Genomic DNA, 20,833 nt, shown 5'->3' with positions numbered 1-20,833 from the left:
CCATCTTACTCCCCGGGGGCACAGCAGGATCAGAGGAGACACTGGCCACACTGGGGGGATTGAGGAAGGGGTGGAGAAAGTGTGTGTGTGTGTGTGTATGTGTGTGTGGGTGGGATGGGGTGGGGGTTGTTATGAGAATGATGGATAGGTTTTTGTCATGCAACACATTGTTTTTGTCATGCAACACAACAATGTTATTGTTGCCTTTGAGTGGATTATTGACTTTGAGTGTCACACACACACACACACACACACAGACACACATATATATATGAATGTAAGAACTATATATATTAAAGTAAAGTTCTTTCTTTCAGCTATGATTCTATGAATAGAAATATATATATATATATATATATATATATATATATATATATATATATATATATATATATATATAGCAGTCTATGTTGTTGATCTACATATGCACATTTCATACTAGCTTGCTAGGTTCTGACACCAAGACATTACCATTACAGATTCACATGCAGGTTCATGTCGACATCTGCCTCCGTGGCTGGTTATGGTTGAAGGCATGCTTGCCCTATTTGGATGTACTTCACCAGACAGAAAGCCATTAGTTCTGCATAGCATAGTTTCTCATTAGCCATGCAGCCAGTGGGTAAACCTGGCAGTGATGGACAGAGTCAAATTGCGGCTCCCATGAAAACATATTAAACCCAGTGGAGTAGCCTGCTAATGAGATATGGGGCTAAGAAGAGGGGGCAGAGGATGGAAAATGAAACCAACGCTGTAATGAATCCCTACCTAGACCCCAGACTCTCTCTTGCTCGCTTATCTCTGGCCATGGAGAACTGTGCATTGAACTGATCGAAAACCATGTAGAGGTCTGTACGTTGAACTGGCCAAGAACCATGAAGAGGATTCAATACAGCTGTCTGTTCAAGAACCATTTAGAAGGGTTGGTGCATTTTGCTCTCCAAAACTATGTGGTGCATTTAATTGGTCAAGAACCATGTAGTCTAGTACTTGGATTTAGGGTGCTCAGGTGTTTGGGGTACAGTGTGCTGGTTTCAAGAAGAATGGAGAAACGTTTGTGATTTAAGTCTGTGTCGTGAGATGGTCTGGTTAGAAGGTTTGAAAGACATTAAGGTTTCATTTGAGTCTTGATGCCGTCCAAACATTCCCTCCCTCTCCTCTTCAAGCTGGGGAAAGCAGAACCTGGCACAAGAACTTTCAGATGTTCCACATGCACATACTCTCATGCTCTGGACTGCTGTTTGCTCTGGATTGGGGCCTGGACTAATGTTCTTTCAAGTTGGTCCAGTCCAAACACACACTCTTACTCACTCTCTGTGCACGCGCACACACACACACACACACACACACACACACACACACACACACACACACACACACACACACACACACAGTTTCCACTCAGGAGACAGGGCCGGAAGCCCACACAAGTTCTCCCTCTCCCCTCATGTTCTCCATCCTTCTTTCTTTCTTTCTTTATTTTTTGCTTGCTTGCGTCTGCTTTTCACTCTCTGTCTGTCTGTCCTGTCTCTCCTTTCCTGCCCTGTTTCTTCCAATTTAGTTTTCACTCACTTATGTACACAAGGCTCCTGTAGACACTTCAACTCCCTTCCTCTCCCTCTCCCTCCCCCTCCCTGTCCAGCTAGCCGAGAAGGGTGAATCTGCTGATGTGTGTGTGTGTGTGTGTGTGTGTGTGTGTGTGTGTGTGTGTGTGTGTGTGAGGCCCACTGAGGGGCCGAAGTGTGAGGGTGTCTGCCAGTGGAGAAGTGTAAGTCAGGTGTGTGTGTGGGTCTGTCTGGAGTGGGTAAGTGGGACAGACAGTTTGAAGGGAACAGTGAACGGCGAACGGCTGGGCCAGTGGATCACGACCAGCTTTAGGGATAAAAACGCCTTCTCTTACACAGCACAGCACAGCATGTTTGTCTGGACTCAGTCCGGTGTGTGTGTGTGTGTCTAATGGGAAGAGCGCAAGTTAAAAAAAGATCTCAGTCACACTTCTCCAAAGCCTATTTCTCCCCAGAAAATTGTAATGCTTCATTAGTGTCTAATGGCAGCACTGTGCCTACGCTCTCCCTCTCCTTCTTTCTTTCTTTCTTTCTTTCTTTCTTTCTTTCTTCACCTCCTTTTTTTTCTTTCCCTCACTTCCAGTACCCCTCTTTCTAATGCTTATACTCCATTTCTCTTCTCACCCCCCCTTCTGTTTCTTCTGTCTGTTCCATAACCGCGGCTTGTCTCCCATCGTATCTGTTTCTTCTTGTCTTTCTCGATGTATGTACTCTAACAGATCCCACTCCCACTCTTTCACACGTGTACCCTCATGTTCTATATTTCGCTCTCTCGTTCGCTCTCTCTCTCTCTCTCTCTCTCTTTCTCTCTTTCTCTCGCTCTCTCTCTCTTTCTCTCTCTACAAGTCTCTTAGGGTTTGGACTCAGCGGGGCTGTGTTTGTGATTCCGAGCACTGCTCAGGATATGTAGCTGAATGGGGGGTTGTTCGCAAAGGATTTTGGACCTTCTTGAACCCCCCCACCCCACCCCTCCTCCGCCCCAAACCCCTCCTCTCCTTCCTTTTCTGGACTGGGGCCCTTCTCTTGAACGCCCCCTCTGAAAGGGACTCTTTGAATGGTGGACCCCCACCGTACCCCTGCCCCCTTCTCTCCCCCACCCCCCCACACTCTCGGGGTCATTGTCAGGCCTTTTCAATGGGCCATTCAGGGGGTTCCAGACGACTGGGCCGGGCCCACAAAGCTCAGTACGGGGAGATAAATGGGCCTGCCCCAAGGCTTTGTGGGCCCGAGATGTGCCCCCCAATGGCATTCTGGGAGTTTTTTGGGGGAGAGGAGGCGGACGGATAGAGGTCAGATGGGTAAAAGCATGGCCACAGACCGACAACCAATAGGGGCCTCAAGCCCGCGCACAAACAAGAAGGAAGATTGACAGCACATGAACCATGTAAACAAACAAGTCTGAGACGGAAACAAACACACTGTGAACGTGTGAGACGCAGAGATTGGCACCCCTTTTATAGCTAGGTGAATAGGTTTGAGCTTAGAGTTTTAAAAGACTGACGGCAACAAGGGTGGGTAAACTTATGATTGTCAGCGAGTGAAATAAGTGTGTGTGTGTGTGTGTGTGTGTGTGTGTGTGCGCGCTTCACTCGCTTCACTCGCATGTGCTGTGTGCAGGGCTGTGAGTGAAAAGTGGTTTTAGAGCTGAGGCATGGAGTGATTGCACTCTTGAATTCAATGTAGACCACTGTCGTTCTCCCACTCTCCCACTGGCTCTCACAAACCAACACACACACAAAATTGTGTAACTGTTCCCACTTTCACAGATGTCACAGCTACCTCCTCTCCCAACTGGTTCTAAAAAATGAATGTGGTTTTGAGTGCTGCAACTTCTGCATTATCCATGACTTTGTGCTATTTCGGACCAAGAATGACCGTCCCCCCTCACTCTCTCCCCCCTCCCTCTCTCCCCCCCTGTCCCTCTCTCCTCCTCTTGAAGGGCATTCCCCAGCTCCCCTGTGCCAAGGCCCTCTACAACTATGACGGCAAGGAGTCCGGAGACCTCAAGTTCAGCAAGGGTGACATCATCATCCTGCGCCGGCAGGTGGATGAGAACTGGTACCACGGTGAGATGGGCGGAGTACACGGCTTTTTCCCCACCAACTTCGTGCAGGTCGTCAAGCCCCTGCCCCAGCCCCCGCCCCAGTGCAAGGCCCTCTACGACTTTGAGCTCAAGGACAAGGAGGCCGACAAAGACTGCCTACCCTTTTCAAAGGTCAGTGAGGTCAACCACTCCCACCAGACATGGTTGGACACCTCAGGTCCAAAAACCAACGTTGTGGAAAATGTCATTACCATCTCATTGTTTGTGGACAGTCGAGACGCATTTAGGGTTTTAGTTGGCCACCTGTAGGGCAGACGGCTACTTCTGGTTTTCATTGTCTCTTTCAGCCCACGTCACTGTTCCTGTAAGAGAGTGGGGAGCTGTGGAGGCTGTGGTTAAACCATGGCTGTGCGCCTATGGCCACTAACTCCTGGATGAGTGCTATAGTGTGTGTGTGTGTGTGTGTGTGCGTGTGTGCGTGTGTGTGTGTGTGTGTGTGTGTGTGAGAGACTGTTCTCACTGATGCACACACCGTTTACCCACGCTCATACTGAGAATAGCTCTCACTCTGACACACTCTCTTTGTCACATAACAAAAGATGCAGCCACAGATATAGATAACCTTGAGTTCCATTGATGTTCCATCCCCCCATCCCCAACAAGAAATCTCCATATTTGTACTCTTCAAGCTCATTTACTGTATTGAACTGATTTGAACAGGAATAACCGCCTAGATTCCCTGTCCCAGGATTGCGCTTTCGATATATCCTGTCCTGTCCTCCCCCAGAGAGACTGGGTTTTATATTACCATAGTTTAGGCTTCCTCCTCCATCTTACTGAACTTTTGTTTTTATTTCTGCCTATTAAGCACAAGAGGCAACCAAAGAGAAGCAATGAGAATCCTTTGAAAAGATAATTCATGGAATTGTGCCTCTGCTCCCCCCCTCTCCAGTCGCTCCGCCGTCTTTCTGTCTTTCAACAAAATATTATTTGACTTGCCTCCGTTTGATTCATAGAGAGCAGGAAATGTTCCCAATTAGCATGTTTAATGATGTTCTGCCCGGTAACAAGGATCTCTCCTGTGCTCTCTCTCTTTCTCTCCCTCACAGGATGATGTTTTGACTGTGATTCGCCGTGTGGATGAGAACTGGGCTGAAGGGATGCTGGGAGATAAGATCGGGATCTTTCCCATCTCTTATGTGGAGGTGAGCTTAGTGAGCGTGACCAGTCTGAATCAACACTCCGCTCCCCCTTCAAATATCCACTTGGTCCAGGGTTCATGGAGTCATGGAGAAATGTTTTAAAAGGCTGTCAATGTAAATAGGTGGGATCCCTGTTGATGTAGTCTCACTCAGGCGGTTAAATGATCAAATAGTTTCAGGAGTTAGACAGCACTTTCCTGAACTGCTTCTGCTTCACTGTCTCTCAATACCAAGTTTTTCCTCCCAGCGAGGCTCTGACTTTGCCTCTAAGTGATGGCAGTATTGGGCTCCTATGGCACGTAAACATGGCCCTTTTCTCACCCCTCTCATCAGAGATGTCTGGCCTACGCCTCTCAGTTGCTGGTAAAAGTCTCTGTGGTATTAATAGAGTGCACCTGTGGCCCTGCCAGCAACATGCCAGTGTGGCGCAGAAGGCGTAAAATGTGGCTCATCTTCACAAATGGCACTTTCAGTGATGGCCTCGTGGATTCTCTCTCTCTTGCTCTCGCTCTCTCCCTCTCTCTATGCCTTACGAAACCAATAAAGCCCTACTCCCTTCCTTGGACCTTCAGGGGAGAAGAAGATGATTGCGGCCCATTTGGAGCTCTACCTGTCTGCGAGCGTCGTCGGCACGCCAGCACTAATGTAGCGAAAGAGCATTGAAAAAAACACCCTAAGAAAAGACAAAAATATATGGCTGTCGGAAATACCTGCTGTGGAAATGGCTGCAGTGATGGGGGCTGAAAGTGTTTTTGGAGTCGTACGCTTGTCATACAGAGAGCAGAAAGTGGGGGTGGGGGTGGGTGTGGGGGGCGCTCACAAAAGACAAGCAATTTACCCCAGCGCCAGGCATTTTCCACCTGAATGCCTTCGTGAGGGGGCAGGCTCTGACTCTGTGACATCTGCGCAGAGGGAGGAGAAAAGGAAGAGGGAGAAAAACATCTCTGCTATTTTCACCTGTTTTTCCACGACTCGGAGTGAAAAAAAGACGTAGGCTTGAATTAAGATGCAGCTCTGAATGGGTGACGCACATTTCGAATTGCTGGTCGTCAGTATGAAGTCTTTCAGTGGGGAATTACTTAATGCCCTGATTTCCTCACCCATGTGTGTGCATTTAGGGGCTTTAATGGGCCACAGTAAGGCTTTGTGCTTTCTAAACAGTGAATTTGAAACAGTGAGGTCTATTGTTATTGAATCATCTCACCACCTCAAAGTTATTATCTGTGTAGAAGTAAACCCTGTGTACCCAGGGTCCGTGATGACAAATAGCCCTATCAGTAATACTAAATATAGTGCATTTATTTGAATGCTATTAACTTTCAGTGGGGCGTCTAAACTAATCTCTAGTTGCTCAGGTGGCGTTTTTCGGGGCCTGAAGATGATGCAGGATAATAATCTTATTGAGTTGTAGGCTGTAACTTAGGATAGGATATGCAAGAACCTTTTAAAGCTCCCTAGCAAACAGCAGCGTTTTCATTCTCTTAATTCTCATTTCTGCATTTCCGCATGGACGCAGGTGAACTTTCAAAACGTTGTGAATTGTGAATCTTGCTAAATGTGGAGGAGTGCGTAGGGAACTGCAGATGAACCCAAACGTGCTCGTCGTCTTGGCTGAGTAAAGTAGGCGATACGCTGGGAGGCTTTCATTATTCCTCTACAGCGAGCGTGAGCCACTGAGGTAGCCCGTAGCTGCAGGCAATGTGTGTGTCGTATCGCTCTCTCTGTCATTAGCTAAAGCCTTTTTAGTCTTTCTCTTTGATTTTGGCTTCACACATGAAAGAGACTGAATCCCCCCTCACCACCTCTCATCCCCCTCGCATCAGTGTTAAGTATCTTGCTATGATGTCACACAGGTTACTGAGGTGTTTTTTTCTCTTTCTCTCTCCCTCTTTCTCTTCATCCCTCTTTCTCTCCCTCTCTCATCCTGTCTTTCATCCACTACTTTAGTTCTTTGTTTCTTTTTCTATTCATTGCTGTATCTTTGTTTCTTTCCATTGTTATCTCGTTCCTATCGGCCTTTTTTAACCCCACATTCTTTGTTAAACTGCACCATTCTCTCACTACCCCCCAGCGCGCACACACACACACACACACACACACACACACACTCTTTGTGGTTGTCTTGTCGAATGGTTCAGTCATTTTAGTTTGATGTTAATTTAACATAATTTGTAGAGTAAAACGAATGATATTTCTCCCCTCTTTGTAATTCCATTATAACTGTATTTATTTATACTTATATTCCTCACTTCTTAAGTCTGCTTCCTGTCCCTTAACTCATGTGCAATTCTCTTTCTCTCCCTCCCCTCCCTCAGTTCAACACTGCTGCGCGGCAGCTTATTGAGCTAGACAAGCCCTCAGATGGGAGCGGGGATCTGGCGGGCGAGGGCCCCTCCTCTTCCTCTTCCTCCTCCTCCTCTTCGTCGTCTTCCTCTGCCACGCCGGGCTTCCCTCAGGCCAACGGGACGCAAAAGCCCGGCGGCGAAAAGAAGAACAGCAAGAAGCGGCACTCGTTCACCTCGCTCACCATGTCCCACAAGCCCTGCCTGGCACCGCCACCCCAGCGCCACTCCATGGAGATCAGCGGGCCCGTGCTCATCAGCTCCAGCAACCCCACGGCCGCCGCCCGCATCGGAGAGCTCAGCGGAGGCCTCTCCTCCAGCGCCCCCTCCCAGGTGAGAACAGCCACGGGCCTGTCACTCAGCTGCTGGGAACTCAAGGGGAGTCTCCGTCTGGGAGGCATTGGTTACGCTCAATTCCATTCTATTCAATTCAAATACATTCAGTTCCATTCCATACCATTGTATTCCATTCTTGGTTTAGAAATGTAACAGCTGGCAACTCTCAAGGTGCTGGAGAGAGCTCAAGACATGAACCCCTGGGAGCAAGAGTGTAGGTGAGGCTAGCAAACCTTCAGCAGAACCCGGCTCTAAAAGGGGGGCCCATCTGCTTGATAGTGGTTCAGTGGGGTTGGAAAGGGATGGATGGTGTGAGGGACTGCGATAGCCACCCCACGATTTGGGAGGTGTGATCCTGGATGAGGTGGTGAACGAGGGAAGAAACAGGAGATGGCAGTCCAGTACAAAAATATAGATTTATTTATTAGTCCAGATGAGTTCAGGTTGGTCCCAAAATAAACCAAAATGGTTCCAGGCATAGAAAGAACTAGGATCCAAAACTAGCCACCAAAGTCCAAACATGGTTGGGAGCGAGATCTAACTTACAGAGAACAAGTACACCGTCATAGGAGAGTCCTTTAAAATGATTACACAGCGGTAGCTACAGTGAAGGAATGTTCTTTGACTTCTACCGTTACTGCAGATTGCAGTGGTGTGAAATACAGTGGGCTCCAGAGGAAGGCGAATGCACAGCGTGTGGTGCTTGCTAAGACACTAGTTAAGCCAAACCACTTAGGGCAGTGGTGTATAATATTTATGTTCTCTCTCTCTCTCTCCCTCTGTTGTAAGAAGCTTTGGATAAACACGCCTGCTAAATGAGAGAGGGAAAAAACTGTGGTATCCAAACCCTCCATGTAATTATTCTCTCATTAAAATGTTTGAATGGCTCTACCTATTTACTCCTCAGTGCAAGCTTTTGTAATTAGCTTTTTATTTGCGTTACTCGTTTATGTCAGCGTATTATTGAGAGTGTGAGTTATATCTGAGGGGCTTCATACTTACTTACTTTTCTCTCAGTAACACACACACACAGGTTAAAGACTATCCTTTAACATATACATACTCTCACAAGTAACACACATGCAGGATAAGGGCCATCTGCCAACATTTACATTTACTCTTACCTTAGTAACACATACAGGTTAAGGGCTGTCCTGTAACACATACCTGAATTCTCTCACCTCAGGTTAAGAACTTACTCCGTCTTTATTTATTCAGTATTGTAGTGACTGATCCCGAGTTCTGTGTAGGTGACGACAAAGTGCTCACTGATTGGCTAGTTGTCATGGGGTGGTGTCTGTAGACTGTAGCCTATGAATAGCAGCCTAGGCAGAAGTTATTTGGACAATAGCCAACCGAACTTTGTAGAAACTAAAAATCTTAAGCGTGTATTTGTGTCATGTAAACCAGAAACATTATAGTTAATGGGCTAAACTGCAACTGATGGTTTCTACCCTTACATCGTATTTAGAAAAAGGCCCTGCAGGCCTACAGTATAGCCTAACTAGCATGCATGCTATCCGGTGCTGCTGATGCTGCACTAAACCCAGGCTACATCAAGTCAGCAATTCATGATGTTGGAGAGGATTTAGGCTTTGCTTGCAGGTAAATTGCTGCAGATGAATTTCGGACGCGATAGGGGTGCTAGAACCTCGTTAAAATAGCCTCCAGAAGTTTTGTACAAAGCTGAACACAGGTTGGACATGGAAGGGAAAATAAATATCTCATAGTTTCATCTGCCGTAGCTTCAAGACAGTGGACTTGTGAATAGGAGGAGGATTAACGATATGTTGAGAGTGGCAGCATTCTTGGTTGGTGAAATATTGGTTTTGTCTATATTGACGTGTCTACCCCCTCTAGTCCATAAGTCATTTTGTCTTACCTACAGGAAGTTTGTGGACATGTCTGCCAGCCTATTGTCTAAATACATTTTCTATAAGATCAGAATCAGAATCAAAATCAGCTTTTATTTGCCAAGTTAGTTTGCACAAACAAGGAATTTGTCTTTGTGCAGTGGCTCTCAGTGTGCTTACACATATTACACAAATATACATCACAAAACAATACAACAGTGCAAAACAATACAGCAGTGCAAAACAATACAATACAACAGTGCAATGGTCAACAATCCAATAAGTCTTAAAAAGTATATACAAACAATAGTGCAAAGTGGAGAGTCCAGGAAGAGCAGGAATAAATGAATACTATATGGTATGAGTATGACGGTTATGCAGGAAGGGTGGAATAAATAGATATGGTTGCGGGTGTAATTGTACAATGAGTTATTTTTTACAGTGCCACAGAGGGTTAGCTGTACGAATTACGCTCTCGAATTCCTCTACATGACTGTAGGCCTGTGAGTGCAGCATCAGGATCTGATGCAGTAAGTCAGGCTTATTCACTGTAGCCCTACATGAGTTTGTCTAGATAAGGTTTAAGGGTAGCAACCTTGTCAGTTGCAATCATGGTTTGTTTACCATAATGTCTGTTGTTTGTCCTACACTTGACACCCACAAATAGATGGAGTTTAATAAAGTTTCTCCAGAGTGCGTTATTGTGTGTGTGTATCGCCTTATGTCTGCCAAGCCTAGCCTAGCATACTTCTCAGAGGATGGTTTTATAGGTGGAACTATAGTCTATCAGGCAACACTTCACCGCCACCTAAACCGAATTCAAATGATATCACTACCATGTTGAATAAGTCCAACACCAATTTTTTTTCTCTCCATCTTGTGACTGAAACAGAACATTAGAAAAAACACTTCAATATCCTAAATATCAATTTGTCAATACCGGGAAAAAAATCAACTTTGGATTTTCTGTTTTGCTAAAGTGTTTTTTTTTGTGAACTCTAATATCCTCCTGTTTGTGATTAGAGAAGTGAACTGATGAGTGTTACACAGGCCAAGGACTATCCTGGAGCGAACTCTCAGGAATGGTAGCGATGATGAGCTGCTGACACAGTGGGAGTTTATGGCTGAGAAGGGAGTGTTTGGGATGGGAGCGGTCATGATTGAAGCCTGGGGGCGGGGGACCTGCTGGGACTAAGAAAGTTGATGAGAATTGTTTAGTCGGCGTCATCATTATCGTTTTATGCCTCATGTTCTGCTTAAGTCTGTTTAAAGACCAGAAGCTCCGAGGTCCCCCTCAGGCCTAGACACACACACACACATTTACATACACATACACACACATACACACATACACATATAAACACAAACACACACACACACACACACACAGGAACTAACAGTCCCAGTGGTTACCCAGTTACATAACCAACACTGGGGAGAACACGGCTAAAACCCATTCCACTGCCCAGACCACAGCGTTAACACCAGGCCTGTCAAGGCAGCCATGGCCTCAGATGGCTTTTGGCAGGGTTTGGCAGGGAGAGGTTGAGAGCGGGAAAGACAGATCGAAACAGAACGTGAGGAGAAGAGGGGAGGAAAAGAGAAGGAGCGATTGCTGTATCTTATCTGCACTTGGGGCAGGGGGAGTTTTTCCAGCCAAACGTAGCCTGGAATCAAACCAAGGGGAGGAGGTCCAAGGGTGGAGGGGAAGGGAACCAGTGTGGGAACAAGCCGGAGGGAGGGAAAATTGGAGAAAGTTTCAGATAAATGTGGAATCAAAGTACTCCCCAAGAGCACGGTATGCAGAAGGAGAAAGGAGTAATTGGCATAACCAGGGAGAGATGGGGAGAGAGAGGTGGAGAAAGAGATATGGAGAGGGCGAGGCGAGGCGAGAGACTCCACACTAAGCCGTCCGCTCTGAGCCAAGGCAGGCCTGGTCGGCTGCGGCTGCGGCTGCGGCTGCGGCTGCGCTGTCAGTGGAATGAGCCGCTTGTTTCCCCAACCCCGAGTGGCCCGCTCTGACTCTCCCCTTCTGTCAGCAATTACCCAAACCTCTCTCTTTCTCTCCTTCCCTCCCTCTCTCCATCTCTCTCTCTCCATCTCTGTCTCTCCATCTCTCCATCATTCTAACCAGGCCATCTCTCCGTCCAAGCTTTTGAAATCACGGATGCGTGACTACGTTCTTAGCTGCACCATAAAAGAAAAAGGAAAAAAAAAAGCACCCTTTCCCTTTCGGCCAAGTCCCAGCGGTTTCCACGGCAACCTCACAGCCTAGGAATGACAACCACTCACAGCTGTTCCCCGGGTTGCCAGGCGCTGAGGTCCTGCAGGGGAGGCCTGCCAGTGGAACACACAGAAGGAGAAGGGCGCAGGGATTGACACATGCCAACAAACAAGCTAACAGGGATGTCAAGCCGTTTGATAAATGGGGGACTCCAACGTGTGTGTGTGGGTGGGTGGGTGTGTGTGTGTGTGTGTGTGTGCGTGCATGTGTGCTGACTGTAGCATGTTGTTGCATCCAACCCCTCTTCTTCTGTTGGAGTGTGTTAGAGAGCCACTCATCCAAGACCAGTTTCTGTTCGTAGCACTTGATGTGAACATGAGGCCTGCTGATCCCAATATTGTGTTCGAGTGTGAGGGGGAAAAAAGCCCTGATTGTGGTTAGGGATGTACTTGGTGTTTGTGTCAGTTAGTCCTGCCTCTCTGCTCCAGTACTCTTGGAGTGTCAGAACACATAAGTCAGACGCGGCGCTGATGACCTACAGGGGACCACTCATATCTCACTCATACCCATCCCGTTTCTCTTTTTCTTTCCATCGCCCTGTCATTCTCACTCTCTCCAATTTTCTCTCTCCATCTCCCTGTCATTCTCACTCTCTCTTTTTCTCACTCTATCCATCTTTCTCTCTTCATCTCTCAGCCATTCCCACTCTCTTTCTCTCACTCTCTCCATCTCTCTCTGTCATTCTCACTCTCTCTCTGGATCTCGCTTACTCCCTTGCTCCATCTCTCTATTCCTCTGTCTTTCATTAACTCTCTCTCTCTCTCTCTTAACTCTTTTACACGAACAGTATACTCTCTGTCTCACTCTCTCCTCTGTGAGAAGAGTGACTATCCATCATCCTCTCTGTTCAGCCTCCCTCCATGGCCTGATTGATGGAGGACTGTAGCTTTTAAGCGTGGAGGATGGCTGACCCAAAGACTCTCCTTCTGTAGTAGTTTATATGCTCCATGCATAACTCTGGAGCTTTTTTACCCTCTTCTACCCACGATGCCCTGCCATGGGTATTTAGAAGTCAGGCCTTAAAAGGTGACAGCTGAGGGGAAACACAGTGAAGGAGTATTGTATTGTGTGTGTGTGTGTGTGTGTGTGTGTGTGTGTGTGTGTGTGTGTGTGTGTGTGTGTGTGTGTTTTGGTGTTGAGGGTGACATGGGGTCAACACAACATACTCATATACACACACACACACAACGTAAGCAGTATTGCTCTCTATTGTGCCTATTCATGTCTAGGATGCTCGGCTGTAATGCTGAGGCCTTGGGCGTCAGGGGCAAATGAGAGGCCATAAACCACTGCTGCAGACGCAATGAAACACGGTCCCCCTGCACACACACACACACACACACACACACACACACGTTTTTATTAACACTCCACAGAAGAGGGTTTTGTGTTTTCACTGTAACTGGCTGCTACCCAGTAGGGTTTCAGAGGGGGGTTTAAACAACTTCACATCAGTAACCGAGTCTGACTGGCGCGATAAAAAAGGAGGCCATGATTACAGCGCTATTACAAACCAGACACTTGAAACGCTGTCTGCAAGCAGAGCGTTCACGCCCGTAAGACGATCCCCTTTGGCTGTCGGTGTGGCTAAGATCTTCGGCTGGGTGGGATCTCCACAGTTATGGATGAGTCATTTATCATATTTACAACATGAAAGAGGGCGAGATGTCCTCTGGGCGAGGTCCTTACATCCCCCCCCCCCCCCCCCCTCCCTGTCTCTCTCTCTCTCTCTCTGTCTTTCTCTTTCTCTATCTATCTCTCTGTCTCTGTCTGTCTTGCTCCCATTCTGTGCAGCGAGCATTTTCTTTGAAGGGGTTTTGAGTCTTTTACTTTGAGCCTTTTAGATGTGGGCATCTGGGGAATTCTGGGAAGGGCCACACCCCCACACTGACCACTGCCTTTATTCTACTCTTGGACAAAAGGGCTGAGGAGCCAGATAGTGGAGAGAGGGGAGGGGCATGGGGAGCAGTGCGCAGAGAAACTCAGAAGGGGGAGGGGGGGGGGGGGGGGGGGGGGGGGGGGCGAGAAGAGATAAGAAGGAGAGTAGATGAGAGGAAGAACTGAAGAAGAAAGAAAAAGGTGGAAAAAAGGCACAACTTCACGATAAGATGCCGGCATAGCCAGGGCTGCACTCGGCCGAGCCGATGAGTGATCACAAAGTGGCACAGAAGGGTCATATCCATGCCATGCCAAGCCGAACGCCAACACTGTTAGAGGATTTCCTGTGACTGTTGTCTAGCTTCCTGTATTATCACTGCGGTCCCCTCCCGCTTATAAGCGCGTGAGGCCAGAGCTGTTTGATGCTGACCTTTAGTGGCTGGAGGCCAGAGGGGCACAGAGGGCAGAGGGGCACAGAGGGCAGCTGAAGGGGCACAGGGGGCATTTGAAGGGGCAGTGAGGGCATTTGAAGGGGCCCAATGAGCCACGCTGGAAATGCTTCCCCTCCAGTCAAACAGGGGTGGAAAGCTAGAACAGACCAACGTTAATGAACACATTTGGTTTGTTTGTTTGTTTGTTTGTTTGTGTGGAAACATTTGGTTTGCCTGTATTTATAGCTGTGAGTAATGCTCGGACAGGCATGCACGCGAATGTGTGTACACACACAGACACACACAGACACACACACACAGACACACACACACACACAGACACACACACACACACACACAGACACACACACACAGACAGACACACACACACACACACACACACACAGAGACACACACACACACAGACTCACACACACAGACCCACACACACAGACCCACACACACAGACCCACACACACACACACACACACACAGACTCACACACACAGACCCACACACACAGACTCACACACACAGACCCACACACACAGACCCACACACAGACCCACACACACAGACCCACACACACAGACCCACACAGACACACACACACACACACAGACCCACACACACACACACACAGACACACACACAGACAAAATGACGCCTCGCACTAAACTCGTGTACACAGACCACTAAACTGTGCTCCCAATTTAATCTGGCATTCTGGGAGTAGGGTAATGATTCACCTTTAAGAGGCTGCGGATTCTGAAGCTGTAGAGTGGGATGTTTACCAAGCATCTTGCTTCCTCTGTTGTCTCTATCTCCACACCCACACACACAGAATCAATTTACGGTTCCCTGCTTACCAGATCAGTGATCAGTGCTCCTTTGATTCCTACTTTGTATTCCAAATGTTTTTTTCAGGTCTCTCCATTGCCCACCCCAACTCTCTCGCTGTCTCTCTCTCTTTCGCACGCGCACACACACACACACACACACACACACACACTCTCTCTCTCACATTGACACAGAGCTTGCATCAGTAATATAAAGTACTTTGATCTGTGCGTGGTTTTGTTGAGGGACATGTTCTTTGTCATTCATATTTAATTAGGATCGGCTGCATTCCTGCGAGGCTGGCGCTTGGTCAGGTGGCACAGACTGCTACTCATCCTCTGTGCAGTCCTGTGGAAAAGCACATCATCATCATCAGCAGCAGAACATTTCACAGACAGTTGTAGAAAGATGAAGGAAAATAAGATGTGTTTGAACGTAATTTTCAACCTGTCTTTGAACATGTTTTCATATTGGCAGTTGACGGTGAATGTGTAGGAGCTCACTAATAAAAGGAACATAAATTATCAGGCACAACACCAACTCTTTAGCCCAGCAACCATTGCAATTTAACTTTGAATATTTATGGGAAGCTCAGTTTTCATACATTGTAGATGAGTAGTGAGAATCTTGGCTCTCTCTATCTCTTTTTCTATCTATCTATCGGTTCATGTCAGGTTGTAGGTAAAGGGCTCAGGCATTTTAAAAATGGACCAATCAGATCCTCTGCTACCCAGTCATATTGTCTGTTTTTAAGCCAATGAGGCCCCAGCTCTCATGAGTTGTGACAGTTCCAGGGCATCTCTGTTCGTCTGTGTGCTGGTTTTAGGCTCCAGTATAAGTTTCATCCCCCCACTCTCTCCCTCCTCATACGAGCGTCCACCTTTATTGCCCAGACAGGCAGGATGGCAGCCCAACTGTCTTGCACAGATCTGCAGAGACAGCCACGCCACACTACATTTAGGTCCGCTGTTTAATCAAACATCAAGGATGTACATATTGTTCCAGTATAAACTTACTGATACAGTTCTACCTACTGTAGCATGACAGTTATGTCCCTTTTTTTAAACGAGCAGTAGAAAGGCAAATGTGTTTTAATGCCTAAACATAGATCCGATGGTTTTGTTTGATGTCAGTGAGGCTGGGATCTGAATGTGTCTCCCCCACTCTGTGCTTTGACAGGTACATATCTGCACCACCGGCCTCCTCGTCACCCCTCCCCCCAGCAGTCCAGTCACCACGGCCACAGTATTCACGTTTCCCCCGGAGACGAGCTACGCGTCTATCCCAGTGGTGAGTTACACACATTCTTTCTCTCACACACACACACACACACATACAATACCTCTCTGAAAAGAGATGTCCAGAACTGTATATTCAGCTTGTCTGTGTGTGTGTGTGTGTGTGTGTGATGTCCGTATTCTTCTTTCCCCCACTCTGAATGAACTTGATTGTATTGTAAGTGGCACCTGACCCCAGTATGACTATGGGAACGGCAACCTTTAATTCCACTCCAGAGACTGCCCCCATCAAAACCATCCCCTCTGCCTCATCCACCTCGGCATGGTGTTTTCAGAGCGCATTCTTTCTGTGCAGCTGAGTGTGAACGTGTGTGTGTGTCTGTGTGTGTGTGTGTGTGTGTGTGTGTGCGCGCCAAAACAAAAGGTTGAGCTCCCTGGTTCACCAGGGAAGTCTACATGATGTTTTTGCTCAGATGAGTCCTCCCGCCTGCAGGCAATCTCATTATCTCAGCTCCAGCGTCAGCAGTGAACCGAGAAAACACACACACTCACACTCTCCTTGTCCCTCACACACACACACACACACACACTCACACTCTCTCTTACACATACATACACACACACACATATGCAAACACACTCATTCTCTCTCTCTCTCAGTCTATCTGTCTATCTCAAACACACACACTCACTCACTTAGTGAATAATATACTAAACTGTTAGAAGCGCCAGCAGAGAATTGTTACTCTCTCGCCCGCACACACACACACACACACACACACACACACACACACACACACACACACACACACACACACACACACACACAGACACAAGCACACACTCTCTCTCTCGTGCACACACACACACACACACACTAATGACAAATGGAGTAAATCATCTACTAAATGAGGGAGAGTGAAAGAGAACTCCAGAGAGGGAAGATTGTCTGGACACAAGTACTGAGTAGTTATCACACATCCAGCTCTCCCTCTGATCTGATAGAAAGATGAATTGGCTCAAGCTGACGGTTCTCTGGTCATACAGGATACTCTTGTGAACTCAGGCCTTTCTTTGGGTGGCTAACCATCTATTTGGACTATTTTTAGATTGCTATTGTTTGTTTTTAAGGTAATGTGGGAATTAGGTTCACCCACATCCCACCATCATTTCTCCCTGTTTTTCCTTTAAACTCTCACTTTCTCTCTTTCACTTGGAATCTCCCATCTCCCCCTTTTCCTCTTTCCACACTATATCTGTCCATCTTCTCTGTGTCTCTCTTTTTCACACCCTCTCTCACCTCATTTGTGCCTTTTCTGTATGTTTCCCACATATGTATTTCATGCAAGCCGGGTCAGCCATGGTGCCAGGGTGTTTCAAGAAATCTGGAAGAGATGAACTCCCCTCAGATTAAATATTCAATTTCCTGTGCCCGAAGGCGCAAAACGACTGTAGGGCAGATGGAGGAGGCTCTGTGTGTGTGTGTGTGTGTGTGTGTGTGTGTGTGTGTGTGTGTGTGTGTGTGTGTGTGTGTGTGTTTTTTGTGTGTGTGTGTGTGCACGCGTGCACATTCCCCCCCAGGGGAGTGCCTTGAAACTGCAGTGTTTTGTTTACTCTTGAAAGCCCTTTCTGCTGAGCATGCTGTTGTGGAGACTACACGCCGACTACTGGTAAACATGTTTGCCTTCGAAGTTACTGTACTTCCTGTCTCACTTCATATGGAACCACTTAGCCCCCCTCATGCAGACTCCTCAGCCAATCAGAATGCCTTCAGCCCCAGACCGTTTCCTAGCAACTCCAAAACACAAACTAGACTCCAGAGAGCAGAACAAAACTGGGGCAAGATCCGTTTTTAATTGTTTGTTTTTTTGCATTGTATAATATTTATATTTCCTTTGTGGATTGTTAATGGAAAGGCAGCCTGAAACCATGGCTTTGCACAGCATTTTAAACAGATGTAAAGATCACAAAAGTAAACAGATGGTTATTGTGTTTGGGGTCCCTTGACTGAACATGTCCCCCTATAACTCTTTGTGTGTGTGTGTGCGTTTGTTTAATAGGATGCGTTGCCGCCCCCTCCACCTCCACCCCCACAGTCCTCAGCTGCAGGCGCCACATCCTCATTGGCTGCAGGACAGAGACCTTCCCCCACCATAAACGACCAGAGCAGCAGACAGCGGCCCACTGTGTAAGTGTGTTCACACACGCACATGCACATGCACACACACACACACGCACGCACACACACACACACACACACACACACACACCCCCCACAGACGCATGAACACCTGGGTACATTTAATTTGTTGTTGTGGTGAAACTGGGTATGGTGGGCATAAGCAAAAGATATATAAACAAACACACACACGAGGAACGTGTGTGTTACGGAGTCATCACCTCTGCCTGATCCCTCTACAGTTCCGCTCCGTCAGCTGAGCGTGACCACCGTCACAGGTGGGCCAGGTCAGAGGTCACCTTCCCTGACCTCCAGGAGAACAGTAGCTCCTCTGGGGACTTCTCTCCCTAGCCCATCCGCTCACCTCTGACATTTGACCTCCGAACCCTCTGGTTATTGAGGGCCCTAGCTGACTCCAGACGGCTGATGGGCATTAGATATGGCTGGCTTCTCCTCCCTGTGTGTGTGTGTGTGTGTGTGTGTGTGTGTGTGTGTGTGTGTGTGTGTGTGTGTGTGTGTTTGGCTTCACTGGTGCGCATGAACACACAATCTGAGCAGACTTTGCTTTTCATGCCTGTGTACCCACGCTACTATATGCATAATTTTATGGCTTTTGTTTATTTAATTGGATGCCATGTGTATTGCATGTTGGTTTCCTACAAGTGTGTGTGTGATTGTGTTGTGCATGCATGTGTGTGGGGTCATGGGGGGTGATATACTCGGGTTCATGAAGTCACACACATCTTTGCATCTGTGTGCCCCTGGCAAGTCACATTTTATAGTATCTTTTTTTATAGGGTGTGTGTGTGTGTGTGTGTGTGTGTGTGTGTGTGTGTGTGTGTGTGAGGTGAGTGAGCCCACTCATGTACCCAGGAGAAAGTGTGTGAAACAGATGGTGCGCTGCTGTCAGAAAAGTGACTACGCTCTCTTCTAAACATTAGCATGAAGCCTGTGACTGAGTGTAGCCCTAACAGATCATTAGCGGTAGTGTCACCCAGGAATGATGCCAGGGAGAGAGGGAGGAAATTTGGCTTGGCAGGAACAGTGGTGAGGCGAGGGAGAGGTGGAGAGAGACTGAGGGGATGAAAACGGTAGAAAAAAAAAGAATGATAATGAAGATAGATTGACTTAGATCACTGATGTTTTTAGGATGGAGATAGAGCTGATGTGACGACTTGTTAGCCAACCTGCTAGCCGACCTGTGTGTGTGCGCACGCCAGTGTGCATGCTTGTGGGTGCGTGGGCATATCTATGTGTGTGAGCCCGTGCACATATACACATGTGTGTGTGTGCAAGAATATTTGTTGGTGTTCATATGCGTGTGTGTGCATGTTTGAATTTAAAGTCAGGCTGCTCGTCACTCTATTGGCTTACCGTTGACATGTAAAAAGTCAACAAGCTGGCTGTCCAAAATCTCCAGAAGGGTAGCAGCATTTGAGTGGCGTGTGTCTGTATATGTGTGCACACTTTTAAAGATAATATCAAACTAACATGTTTATTCCATAAAAGTATTATTACTTCCCGCAAGTCGGATTCCTCTTACACGTGTACGTCTGTTAAAACTCTAGGCTATCTGTCAAGTCAGTAACCACTAATTAAGCATTGAGATTGACACCAGTGTTCCAGTTGTATTCCATCATGCAACTCTTTGCTGTGAAGGGAACATAATGGTTGGCCTCAGGGAAAGACTTCTAAATCAATTGGAACAGATTGTCTGGCAGAGTAAACATTGCCTCAGAATTTGTCTCAATCCAACAGCTTTCCCCTCACCTCCCCTGATTTTAAATTAACTCCTTGACTCTTGATTTGAACTCTTAAAGTACGACTACAGGTAGGGGGCTACTTTCTGCTGGACTATTCAGTAACTTATTTGTTGTCTTGCTTTGTCTTCTGTTGCTCTTTCTTGATGTTTGACTGTTATGAAAGTTGTTGGCAAGCTACCCAACATAGCTATCACAATAACATCACAAAGAAGCCGACACGAGAGCACTTATTACTAGCATCAATGTCCAAGCGTGTTATAACAATCTTGCTAACATCGCTAACAAATTGTCTTGCTAGCGGCTGAACTTAGTTGAAATTAGCTTACTTTGTTTATGACAAACTAGCGGGTCAACAACTTTCCTAACACAGTCAAACATCAAGCAAGTGCAACACAAGACAAAGCAAGAAAGGAAATAAGTTACCAAATAGTCCAGCAGAAAGTAGCCCCCTACCTGGCGGGTCCAGAAACTCCATAGTGTTACTTTAAGAATGCAAATCAAATCAAGAGTCAAGGAGTTCATTTAAATTCAAATGAGGTGAGGGGAAACCTGTTGGATTGAGACAAATTCTGAGGCAATGTTTACTCTGTCAGACAATCTGTTCCAATTGATTTAGAAGTCTATCCCTGAGGCCAACCATTATGTTCCCTTCGCTGCAAATAGTGGACGATGGGATAAAGCTGGTGTCAATCAAAATGCTAAATTAGTGGTTACGGACTTGACAGATAGCCTGGAACTCCAGAAATGGCATTTGAGCAAAGCATTTCTCATATTCTGTTATTTTTATTAAATTTCTCGTACCAAAAAGTGAGTAATTTCATCAGTAGTGTTTGTCAGTGCAACACCATGTTCAATACCTAGTGTGCTAAAATTGTAGT

At 46.9% G+C, this 20,833-nt stretch overlaps 1 protein-coding gene across 1 annotated transcript in view; it reads left to right on the top strand.

The window, feature by feature from the left end:
- Nucleotides 1–20,833, top strand: part of sh3rf1 (SH3 domain containing ring finger 1) — a 48,292-nt gene that overhangs the window by 20,730 nt on the left and 6,729 nt on the right. Inside the window, exons 3-7 of the mRNA XM_080860439.1 lie at nt 3,505–3,780; nt 4,719–4,814; nt 7,127–7,486; nt 15,955–16,065; nt 18,074–18,201. Of these exons, the coding sequence (XP_080716565.1) occupies nt 3,505–3,780; nt 4,719–4,814; nt 7,127–7,486; nt 15,955–16,065; nt 18,074–18,201 (971 nt within the window). The remainder of the gene's footprint in view (nt 1–3,504; nt 3,781–4,718; nt 4,815–7,126; nt 7,487–15,954; nt 16,066–18,073; nt 18,202–20,833) is intronic.

Source organism: Sprattus sprattus (genome assembly GCF_963457725.1).
Source record: "Sprattus sprattus genome assembly, chromosome: 2".
NCBI lineage: Eukaryota > Metazoa > Chordata > Actinopteri > Clupeiformes > Clupeidae > Sprattus > Sprattus sprattus.
This window is presented reverse-complemented; position numbering and strand designations above follow the sequence as displayed.